This window comes from Ovis aries, chromosome 2 (assembly GCF_016772045.2).
Source record: "Ovis aries strain OAR_USU_Benz2616 breed Rambouillet chromosome 2, ARS-UI_Ramb_v3.0, whole genome shotgun sequence".
NCBI lineage: Eukaryota > Metazoa > Chordata > Mammalia > Artiodactyla > Bovidae > Ovis > Ovis aries.
The window spans coordinates 233224727-233236285 of NC_056055.1; the positions used below are offsets into that span (position 1 = coordinate 233224727).

The window sequence follows — 11559 nt, forward strand, 5'->3', positions numbered from 1 at the left end:
TCCTGGGACGGGAAAATTCCCTGGAGTAGGAAATGGCAACTCACTCTAGTATCCTTGCCCGGAATACTAGCACCGCCTAGTAGGCTACTGTCCATGGGTCACAAAGAGTGTACAACTGAAACACGGTGCATCACACGCTCAAGGTTTAGACACCCACACTCCACCAGCAACTCAGAGCCAGAAAACTGCACCAAGGACTGGTAGTTTCACGCAAGCCATTTTTTTCCCATGGGGTAGGGATAGGTTGGGGATGACTCAAGTGACATTATTTATGACACCGCTGATCTGACAGGAGACAGAGCTTAGCTGGGTAATTCTGTGATGGCACTGGATCACCTGTTATGCAGCCCTGTTCCCCTGGTTTATATCTTTCAGCTGGCCTTCTATTCCACTAGTATCTTTCATTCTATCACCTAGGGCACTATTTTTCAACTAAAATGTTAATCCCTTGACCTAGGTCTCTCATGTGACCTTTATTTGGAATTGGGGTGGGCAAGGAATGCTCGCACAATGTCTGAATTAACCCAGTGCAAAACTGAAGGCCTTTCTTGTCAGTTTCACCCGAAGTTGTTGGAAGCCTTCATTTTGGCCCATTCACGCCACAAGAATTCTCATCAGGCACCTGCTCTTGCATGCTTATTTAAGAGGCTCAACCAAAGCATTCCTAGCCCTCTTTCCAGAGCGCTTTTTCAGGACACCTGACCCTCAGGACTATTTGTAAATGGGATAAGATCATAGCAGACTTTCATATGAAGACACACAAGGCTGCAGTTGATTACTTCAGTAGCCATTTCACCAAAACTTATGGCTGGGACACTCAAAACCAAAGCAGAAACATCTTCATCAGGGGTGGAGCAGATGTGGAGTGGTAGAACGGGCTCCACCATGCTCCACTCTCAGTGATATTCCAGGAGAAACACTCTAAGACAGGAAGTACAAGGCTGGCACCAGAGTTCTAGGACTTTTAATCTGTCCCAAAATTGCTGAAGCAAAAATCATGATAAAACATTCTGCTTTCCTTTACACCCCCCAACGCGCAAAAAAAAAAAAAAAAAAAAAAACCTCCGTAGGAAAAAAATTGTTTTGTACATGGGAAGAAACAATATAAATTCAAAACTTACAGATAAGGGTTAGCTCTATCACTCATCTCTTTTAAAAAGTTTATACGAATATCCAGTCAACACCAACAGGGTTATCTCCCTTGAAATGTTATCTATACGGATTTCCAAGTAGACCACAGGGCTGTATACTGTCTTGGAATGTCCTCAGAAGGCTCTGCCATTGATCAGGTAACAGAGTAAAAACCCCAGAGTCCTTTTCTTTCAAATGGAAGAGGGAGAGACAGGGATAGAAGAAACTACTCAAACTTCGTCTTCTTTCCTTGTGGCTTGTGGTCTCCTCCTCCTCCTCTGCCTCCTCGGAAGCCTCCTCGCCCTGCAGAAGAGCAAGGCATCATTAAACAGGCTCCAAAACTGCCAGTCATCCCTCCCCAGCAGGGTGACTAAGGACTTGGGGACTGATGCGGAAACATAGATCTGCAGGTCTGGAAGTGCATGGCCACGTAAACAGCATCCAGTGAACACAGCAGGGTGGCCCTCCACGCTTACCTCCAAAGCCTCCCCGGCCTCTGCCACCAAAGCCACCTCGGCCACCTCTGCCACCACCTCGGCCTCCAAAGCCACCTCTGCCTCCTCCTCGGCCACCAAAGCCACCTTCACCCTTAGGTTTGGCCCAGTCCAAAGTGACTTTGTTTCCATCGATTTCACCATCTTCCATGGCCTCCTTGGCAGCTTTGGCATCTTCCTCGCTGTTAAAGTCTACAAAACCAAACCTAAAACACCAAATGAAATTGCCTGTTATAAAGCACACATATGCCAAGTTTAATCTCACAAGTTCTACAGCAATCCCATAAGCCTTAACTGGGAAAGACCCAGGTCAGAGCACTTCCCTACAGAAAGCTGAAACAATGTCTCACAAAACAGCTGAATAGGCCTTTGTGAAGACAGAAGCCAACAACGCTAGCTCCGTGAATTGTCTCTTCTTCTCGTGCGAATCCTGAACTGTCACTGATCGACAGAAAGGAGCTCAGTGAGAAGACTCAAGGTGGGAGAGCCACCCATTTCCTGCCTTACTCACCCTTTGGAGGATCCAGTCTCCCGGTCAGTGACTATCCTTGCTCGAATAGAGCCATCAAAGGACTCCTTTAACGTCTCTTCTGTGGTATCCTCAGAGAGACCTTTGACAAAGAGAGTCTTGGATGGCTCTGGGAAATAAAAATAAAACTCTTATCAGTTACAATCCATGACAACACTGGATTTACATGTTACAGTCTAGCACCTGACTACTGGCTAAGAATCTTTGCCTTAGCAAATGCTAGCCTTTCACTTGGAGTGTCTATATGAGAAAAAGCACGTTAAAGCAACTTGGGTCAATTAATGCTTAATTCAGCAAAGGGCTTGGACCAAATTCCACATGATGTTTACACTGATCACCAAAGCAGTTAAGAATCTTTTTATGGAAAACAGAAGCAGCAACCCAAGTAAGTGACAGCAGTCCTGAAACAGGCAGCTATAAACACAAGACAGTAAATCACAGGTCAATTTGCTGCTCAGTGTTGACTTGCTGGATCAGAACTTGACTATCTAGAGGAATTTTCTTGAGATTTCATCAGTTACTTCTCAGATAATCAGTCATCATATCCAGTAGCAGCAACAGAAAGAAGCAAATGTTCTTCTGTAGATCTCTGGACCCAACCACAAATTCCTGTTAACAAAGTGACTTACGGCTTCTTGCATTAGGTGATCCCCTGGGTCCTTGCAACTCCAGTCTGATGGCTCTGCCCTCAATTTCCCTTTTATTACATGAATTTAAAGCTTCTTTAGCATCTTCAAATGAAGCAAATTCTATAAATGCATACCTGAGGATTAAGTCAATACTTAGAGTAAGTTACCAAGCACATGACTCCACTGTTGCCACCAAGCCTTTTTCCTCAAGCAAATCCTTAAACAATGCAGCTTCTGCTAAATGTCAGAACATGATTTCACCTCCACAAGATAACTCTTAAAAAGCCTGTAACTGGCAACATATACTTTACCCTTTAGATTTGCCATTTTGGTTCTGGGGCACCTTGATATGAGTTGCCTTCTCAAATACTTCCTGAAGTGTTTCTTCTGTTGCACTATAGGAGAGGTTGCTTAAAACCAGGGTTTTTGATTCACCTATAAATAAAGAGATGTCAAGTTATGACTCTGAAGCAGTGTGTCCCAACTTAAGTCACAGCTGTGTGACTTCAAGAGCTTCTGTGCTTCGGAGAGATAACACACCAATGTTAATACAGGTGGAATCCTACTTCCTGCTGCTGCTTAAGTCGCTTCAGTTGTGTCCAATTCTGTGCGATCGCATAGATGGCAGCCCACTAGGCCCCCCGTCCCTGGGATTCTCCAGGCAAGAACACTGGAGTGGGTTGCCATTTCCTTTTCCAATGCATGAAAGTGAAGTCGCTCAGTCATGTCTGACTCGAGACCCCGTGGACTGCAGCCTACCAGGCTCCTCCGTCCATGGGATTTTCCAGCCAAGAATACTGGAGTGGGTTGCCATTTCCTTCCCCAATGCATGAAAATGAAAAGTGAAAGGGAAGTTGCTCAGTTATGTCCGACTCTTAGCGACCCCATGGACTGCAGCCTACCAGGCTCCTCCATCCATGGGATTTTCCAGGCAAGAGTACTGGAGTGGGGTGCCGCCACTGCCTTCTCCGTCCTACTTGCTACTCAACATCAAATACCTTTTAAGTACTTACATGCTGGTTCCTTCCATTCCTACTGTGCACATGTGCAAGCTGACTATAGCCCTGTGTCTTCCTAGAATAATATTCTAATTTAAATGCCCACAATCTAAGTTCTTTACAGTATAAAACAAAGGAAGCTAGATTTATCTATGTTCTAGCACAAATATCTCATATAGCTCTCATTCAAGACAATTACAAATAGAGATATAACATGCTGATCTACATCCAGTTTATCAACTATATAAAGTACAAAGATGCAAAGGATTTGTTTTCCCTCCTAGATTTCAGAACCCAGAAGGAAACCTAAATTCTTACCACTCCAAGTGCTATTCTTTCCACCTCTATGGTCTTGACTTTGGCCTTTCTCTCCGGTGTAGTACAGAGAAATGGATCGCCCATCTATCTCTGTTCCCTGCTTTTCTTCCAAGGTTTTTTCTGCATCAGCTTCTGTCTTAAATTCAATATAAGCAATCCTACAATGGGGGGAAAAGTAAAGAACTCACTCGGTTTTAAAAACCGTATTAATTCTCTTAATCTCAGCAATAGGAGTTTATTGCAGACAAGTAAAATAAAAATGCCCTTTGTTTTATACTAATTGAAATGTTCAAGGTTTCTGCCATTTTCTACTTTTCAACTACAACTTTCCTCCCACTACAGAAAGCTTACCCAATACTTCAGGAAAGCTAGGCCTTAGGTAGTACTTTATGTTAGTTTATAATAAAGTTACTCTGAATTAGGCACATTATCCTCACTTGTACAGATAGGAAACTCAGGTTATAGAATAATTTGCCCAAAGTCACAAACACAGGAAAGTTAAATCAACATTTCTTCTATAAATTAGAGTGCATTAATTTTAATGTAACATTTCAGTAGACACAAAACATACCCTTTACTCTTTCCATCCTTGCTGACTAATCTGATCTCCACAGCATCTTCAAACACTTCTTTTAATTCATCCTGAGTAACTTTGTAAGGCAGATTTTTAGCCAAAAGTGTTCTTGCATCTCGATCTAGATTTAAAAAGAAAAAAACATAAAAATGAACTGAATGGCTTAAAAGACCCTTCTTGTCCCAAAGATCAAAGACTGACCAATGTACAAGTTCTTGCTAAAATTTTTATGGACTTCTCTGGCAGTCCAGTGGTGAAGACTGAGCTCCTAATGCAGGAGCACAGGTCTGATCCTTGGTTGGGCAATTAAGATCCTGCTTGCAACAGGGCACAACCAAAAAAATAAAGATTTTAAAAAATAATAATTTTTAGATTTCATAATGTAAAAGGTGCTCTGCTATTATGTATTATGGAGATATAGCAATGGCAAAACAAACTGCTTTCACAGCTGACAGCTAACTATGTGCTAAATACTTAAAAAGAACTAAATATCATATGCTATGTATATAAAGTAAGTGTTCAGTATGTTTTAATTTAAGACTATGGGAAAAAAAACTGTAGGGAATTCCCTCATGGTCCAATGGTTGGGACTCTTGTGCTTCCACTGCTTCGGGGGCACGGTTTGATTCTTGGTCAGGGAACTAGGATTTCACAAGGTATACAATGCAGGTGCCCCAAATTTTTATTTTAAAAAATTTAAAAATAGAAAGGTGATGAACACACTGGAAAGGGGACAAGTATCTACAAAAAGGTAAAAGATGCAAAGGGAGTAGTTAAGAGATCTGCTCAGGTCCAGTGAGGCAAAGACTATTAATTTAAATATACTGAACCAATTTTTTTTTGATTAAGTCTAGCAAATAGTGCCAAGCCCTGATGTAAACATTTAACATTCTAATTCATTTAATCCTCAACATATGAGGAAGCCAAAAGAAAAAGGTTAAACTACTTACCCTGGCTTGTCTACATTAGATTAGATACATAGCTATGAACAAGCTATTAGTATCAGTTTTACCTAAAGCTTTACATACCTTTCTTACTGTCTTTCCCCTTTGGTTTTTCTAGTTTAATTTCATTGCCAAAGACTTTTAAACCAGTGAGTTCCAAGGCTTTTTCCAGGTCTTCAGCAGATTCAAAATCCACATAGCCAAACTTCCTTTAAAGTGAAGGGACAAAAATTTTAGAAATTACAGGTCAGGGCATGGTGGGACAAACCCCACAAGAGTCACACGGAACAAGTACTCTGGGTAAGCAGTAACAGCAACATGATAGTGCAAACAAAGATTAAGAAGCACCTATACTATTAACAAAATTAAGTTAAGCCCTTTAAGATGGGGCTACAGAACAGATCTGTAAGTATCAAGACCTAATGATGCAAGTTCACCCCTGAGATCTCCATTAGCTAAACTGCTGCTTAACAACTAATAGCACATGATAAAGAACCTGTTTAAGCACTAAGAGAATCCTGTTTAAAAGCATTCACTATTATGGCTTTTCAGGTCTAAGAAATAGTTTGTTGTACCAAAAATTAAGGGGAATTATGAAAATTTCAATTTGGGGGTTTCACAATTTGATAATCAAATTATTTAATTCAATAATGGCTAATCTTTGAAGACTTTTAGATATTCATGTTTAAGAGTAATGAGCTAAGGTCCTAAAATTGAAAGGAAAAAGCAACAGCAGACCCACAAACAATGTGTGATGCTGACACAGCGCCCCCATACTTACCTAGACACACCAATTCTGACATCGACAACAGCAAGATCATTTTTGGCAAAAATATCACTGATACCCGTTTTCAATTCAGGAGCAGATTTATTGAAGTTCAGGTTTCCAATAAAGAGATTGAAAGATGTAGTTGGTTCTGTGCCTGCACAAAAATTTTCTCAAATCAGTTAATTTTCCAGTATACTTAAATATTAATCAAATTATTCCTGTACACAGCACATCAGCACACTGAAATATAACATCAGGTTTCAGTATTAAGTCCCTTTATTGTTCATCACTTGTGCCATGTGGTGTTATTTCCCACCCCCCAATTCTCTAAGTTACCTTCCACTTTTTGTTTCTTGGCTTCAGGAGCTGCTTTTTGTTTGGCCATTTCCTTCTTTCGTTTTCCAGGTGCTTCTTTGACAGGCTCTGGACAAGAGTTCAAACAATCTATGTCATCCACACATACTCAAGTACCTCCTTTTAAACAAAACTCACGTCAATGTACTTGAGAATCCAACTTCATTACCTTCTTCCTCTTCCTCCTCTTCTTCCTCCTCCTCCTCCTCCTCTTCCTCCTCATCATCCTCCTCCTCTTCGTCATCGTCATCCTCTTCCTCCTCCTCTTCATCATCATCCTCCTCCTCTTCATCTTCATCTTCAGCAGTGCTCTTAGCTTTCACAGGAGCAGCTTTTGCTGGAGCTTTCTTTCCTTTCGCTGGTACAATCTCCATAGGTTCTTCTTCAGAGTCTGAAAGAGAAGCCACCTAGTCAAAAACTGAGTTCTATACCAGTTCTATGGAGAACTAAAGGAAAATAAATGGAATCTTATTCATGCCACTGTGCTTAGAGCTATGGTAAGTAAAATACAGAATAAGCTATCTGAAGCGTCTTACTCAGGAGCAGCTATAGTCTGTGGGGTTGCAAAGCATCAAAAGGACTGAGCAACACAAGAGGCAATCTTGCATGGGTACCAATCTAGTGCAGCACAATCAGTCCAGAGAACCCCTGGGATGATTCTCATCTAACCCCCCAGGTTTTCAGCAGTATGTAGTTTTACCACCCACACCTCATCCCTAATGTACCTTGCAAACAGGAGTCCAGGAACTACCAATACAATGCCTTACCATCTTCGTCGTCCTCCTCCTCATCATCCTCCTCCTCCTCCTCATCATCATCGTCATCGTCATCCTCATCATCCTCATCATCTGTGGCAGGAGCAGCACCAAAAGCAGCAGCTGCCTTCCTCACTGCTGGTTCATCCTCCTCTTCATCATCATCGTCTTCCTCTTCACTGTCATCTTCATCTTCTTCATCACTGTCTTCCTTCTTGGCATTCTTGCCGTTCTTTGCTCCCTTGCCTGGGGTGGCTGCTCCCTTCTTACCAGAGGTTGCTACCAATGCTTTGCCTGGGGTGGCTCCCTTTTTGCCAGGTGTTACCACTGCTTTGGCAGGTGTAACTGTCTTCTTGGCTGGCATAGCTGCTGCCTTTTTGCCAGGGGTGACAACTGCTTTCTTTGCTGGTGTGGCAACTGCAACCTTTTTTGTTGGGGAAACCACCATCTTCTTTGCTGGAGTTGTGGTAGCCTTCTTGCCTTTTTTCTGAGGGATAACAACCTTTAAGAATAAACAAACAAACAAAAAAAAACATAAGCTTGTTTTCAAACTCTAAGAGTTGTCCCATAAATGAATGCTCAATTCTAGCACTGCCTCAGTTCAACACCACATGCACCAGATGTGAGCAAGTTAAAAGGTAAGGTCAAATTAACATGCTCTGTACACTTGAAGTCACAGTCTTATAGCCTCAATAGTTTTCCCATCTGAAAATAACTGTTGTTCAGTCGCTAAGTCATGTCCAACTCTGCACTGCAGCCAGCCGTCCCTGTCCTCACCATCTCCTGGAGTTTGCTCAAATCCACGTCCATTGGATCAGTGATGTTACCTAACCACCTCATCCTCTTCTGTCTGCCCTATTCTCCTTTTGCCATCAACCCTTTCCAGCATCAGGGTCTTTTCCACTGAGTTGGCTCTTTATACACGGCTTTAAGGATTACGACTTGACACATATATATATATACATCAATCAAAAGCCTTAACACATAGAGAAGACAACCTGTTAAGCGTTAAGTCATTTGGGGCTCTCACAGTAGGTGGAGGTAGGAAGTTCACTGGATGCTCATTCTTAGGACCAAAGAGAAAATGAACATCAAAAAGGCAAGTGGGATAATCAATAGTGGCAAGGTTAGTAAAGAGCACATTAGCTTGATAAAAACCATCACTTGCCTATATTTAAAGTTACACTCAGAACTTTTTGTTAACTATTGGTTTTATCAGGTAATGTGTGCCAAAATAAAACCTTCATTAAATTCTAAATAAGAAATATGAACAAATGAAGCAATGAGTCGTCTTTACAGTGAGCCAACAGTAGCTGGGAGTTCTAAAGTGCTAATACAATGAAAGGTGACAACTCTCAAACCACACCACTTTAACAGTGATTAGTATTATCAAACTCACACAGGGTAACAGAGACCAATTGATCCTACTTGGAAGCTAGAACAATCTCAAAAAGCTAACCTCAGACCTGAATATAATGCTCAGAGCTGCCATTCGCAGGACAGTTAACTGTCCACCCTGTTTATCTGGTATGTAGAACTCACTGTTTATCTGGTATATTGAACTAACTCGTTGAAAGTGGAAAACTAGTGATTTACTACAATATATCACACCGAGCCCTGAAGGTGTGCATGCACGTGCGCGCGCACACACACACCTACAGATCTTTCCTCTCAAGTTCATTCAAATATTCTTATGCCATCTTGACAGATCAATACAACTTTGTGAAATGCTTGACCGTTACAACAGGTCCTATATGAATTAACAGAATCCTGGTTTTTCTGCCAATATTTTCCGACATCCAATACCACCTGCTTTAAGTCTCCATTTTGTAGTTTAAGGCAATTCAACATTGAACTATATACAATTACCTCTTCTCCACTGCTCTCATCGTCTTCATCTTCTGACATTTCCTCATCTTCACTATCTTCTTCTACCTCCTTTGGGGGAGGAGCCATTTTCTTGGAGTCACCTTGATTTTTACCGGCCTAAAACAGACATGACACATTACACCCTCCCTCATTTCAAGCCATTCTTCATGTCAAAACGGCAGTAATCTCCCTTAGTACTCCCTCTTCATACTGTTAACTACAATTTACATAAAAACTATCCTTCATACCAATGTTAACACAGGGCTTCCCAGGTGGCGCTAGTAGTAAAGAACCCGCCTGCCAATGTAGGAGACATAAGAGACAGAGGTTCAAACCCTGGATCGGGAAGATCCCCTGGAGGGTATGGCAACCCAGTTCAGGATTCTTGCCTAGAGAATCCCATGGACGGAGAAGCCTGGCGGGCTACAGTCCACGGAGTCGCAAAGAGATGGATACGACCGAAGCGACTTAGCACTCAATTTCCTGCGTATTTTCTCCAAGTTCTTTAAAAAAACCACCCTTTGCTTTGAATAAAAAGGCTACTCTCTTCTTGCTACGTTCTTTAAGCACACCCGTTTAAAAAATTAAACCTCCAGCCAGAATCGAACCTTGCTGCACCGCACCGTTTCTCAATGCGGACTACAACTGGACCAATATAACTGCCAACAATTCAAGGCCCTTCACGTGAGGAAAACCACCTTGAAAAAGCCTTTGAGGTAAACTGTGGCACCAAATTCCACCACCCTCGTCTGAAGGCAGCTTTAAAAAAGAAAAACACGTCTTAACCCGTCGTCTTCTATTAAGACTTCCTTTCCCAGGTTACCAACCCCGCCCCTTTCAGCCCTGGAAGGGCCACGTGGGATAAGCCGCAGACCACCACGTGCGCGCAGCCCGGCGCAGAAAGCATGCGGCAGGGCCTCCTGCTGGAGCCCCGGTCCCGTCCGCCCACTCCGCTGGACCTGGACCGGAGACGAGGCGCACCGCCGCCCTCCCCCCAAAGCCAGGTCCCTCCGCAGGCCGCACACGGCGCGGCCCACGTGGCGAGCCCCGCGCCGCGGCACGTGCGTCAGGAGGCGGGGCCCCGCTCCGGCCCGTCGCAGGAGTTTCGCCTCATCAGTCCGAGGCCCTGCTCCCCCTCCCCGCTCTCAGCCCCGAAGTCCTTCCCCGCCGCATTCACTACCCGCGCGGCACCTGCCGAAGCTCTTCACTTCGCTACCAAGCAGCTAAAAACGCGAGACCTCCCAGATAATCGCGCGAGACTTCCCACAGCATGGCGCCCTCGAACGCGCCCGGGACGGCGCGCAGGCCCTCCTCCTGGCGGCGCAGCGCGCGCGCTCCTCGAAAAACGGGCCTTGATGTCCGTGCTCGCGCGGGCAAGGCCTCTTACCTTTGCGAGCTTTACCATGATGGCGGCTTATGACGGCGGAGTGTGTGGCGAGCGAGTGGCGCAGACGAGCCCAAAGGAACCTAAGCACCGTCGATGGCGGCCACTAATCCCTGAGCGCGTACGCTTGGCTGCCAGCTAGCGCTCGAGACTGAGGCGAAAGACTGAGCCTGCCCAGTAATCGCGTCTGGAAAGGCGACGACGGCACCCTCGTGACTCCGCCTCGACCAACCAGATTTCGCGTCCCTCTCATGAGCCAATCGCGAGCCTCTAGCTGAGGACTGCGCGGGGCGGGGCGCGAGCCGGAGTGGGCGGGCCGAGGCGGCCAAGGAAGGGGGAGGGGATTCGTGGCGGCGGCCTGGGGCGGGACTCGCTTTGTGCAAAGCCAACTCTGATTGGGCCATTGGCGCGCGGTACCCGGAGTGCCCATCCACGGCCCGCGCTCGCGGCGCCTGCGCTCTGGGACGGACATTTTGGCGCCGCGTGTTCAGTAACTCCCGAGTGGTGGGTAGCCGTGGTCTCTGATTTTTCAGTCAGGGTCTTGTCTGCCTCGGAGGGCTTGAGTTTCCTGAGAGGCTTCACGGGCGGCCCCGGTCCACGTTTTACACAAAGCCTCCTGGAGGCAGTGCAGATAAGAGTTTGTCCCGTTTCCCCTCTAAAGAGCCCGAGACTTTCGGGAATTCAGACTCCACCGCGTTGAGCGCCCACCTTAGTTCCCCCTGCTAATGAACCGCGCTAAAAAGTAGCCCTGTCTGCTGGTGACTCCCCCGAGGCCCCTTCTCAGAAACTGCCTCCTGAGAGCTGCTGATAT

General features: G+C 44.7%; 1 protein-coding gene and 3 non-coding genes across 11 annotated transcripts; all 4 read right to left on the reverse strand.

Moving 5' to 3' along the window:
• Positions 1-947: 947 nt before the first annotated feature.
• Positions 948-10901, reverse strand: NCL (nucleolin). 8 transcript variants are annotated; one of them, XM_004023151.5, is made up of 14 exons: positions 10752-10901; positions 9365-9481; positions 7508-7997; positions 6910-7131; positions 6723-6809; positions 6399-6540; positions 5702-5826; positions 4671-4794; positions 4100-4257; positions 3095-3218; positions 2784-2917; positions 2137-2263; positions 1608-1831; positions 948-1434 (listed from the first exon to the last, which is right to left on the reverse strand). In XM_004023151.5, the coding sequence occupies exons 1-14, from the start codon at positions 10767-10769 to the stop codon at positions 1358-1360; spliced, it is 2169 nt and encodes a 722-aa protein (XP_004023200.4). In that variant the 5' UTR covers positions 10770-10901; the 3' UTR covers positions 948-1357. The 8 variants fall into 8 exon arrangements, with proteins under 8 accessions (XP_004023200.4, XP_060266495.1, XP_060266496.1 ...); XM_060410512.1 differs by having other exon boundaries at positions 6723-6830; XM_060410513.1 differs by lacking the exon at positions 10752-10901 and adding an exon at positions 10063-10597.
• Positions 1965-2098, reverse strand: LOC114113369 (small nucleolar RNA SNORA75). The gene has a single exon (XR_003588410.1). It is a non-coding gene; the product is annotated as a small nucleolar RNA SNORA75 (small nucleolar RNA).
• On the reverse strand, positions 2623-2702 carry LOC114113388 (small nucleolar RNA SNORD20). Its single transcript, XR_003588425.1, has one exon. It is a non-coding gene; the product is annotated as a small nucleolar RNA SNORD20 (small nucleolar RNA).
• Positions 6614-6683, reverse strand: LOC114113382 (small nucleolar RNA SNORD82). The gene has a single exon (XR_003588419.2). It is a non-coding gene; the product is annotated as a small nucleolar RNA SNORD82 (small nucleolar RNA).
• Positions 10902-11559: the final 658 nt, after the last annotated feature.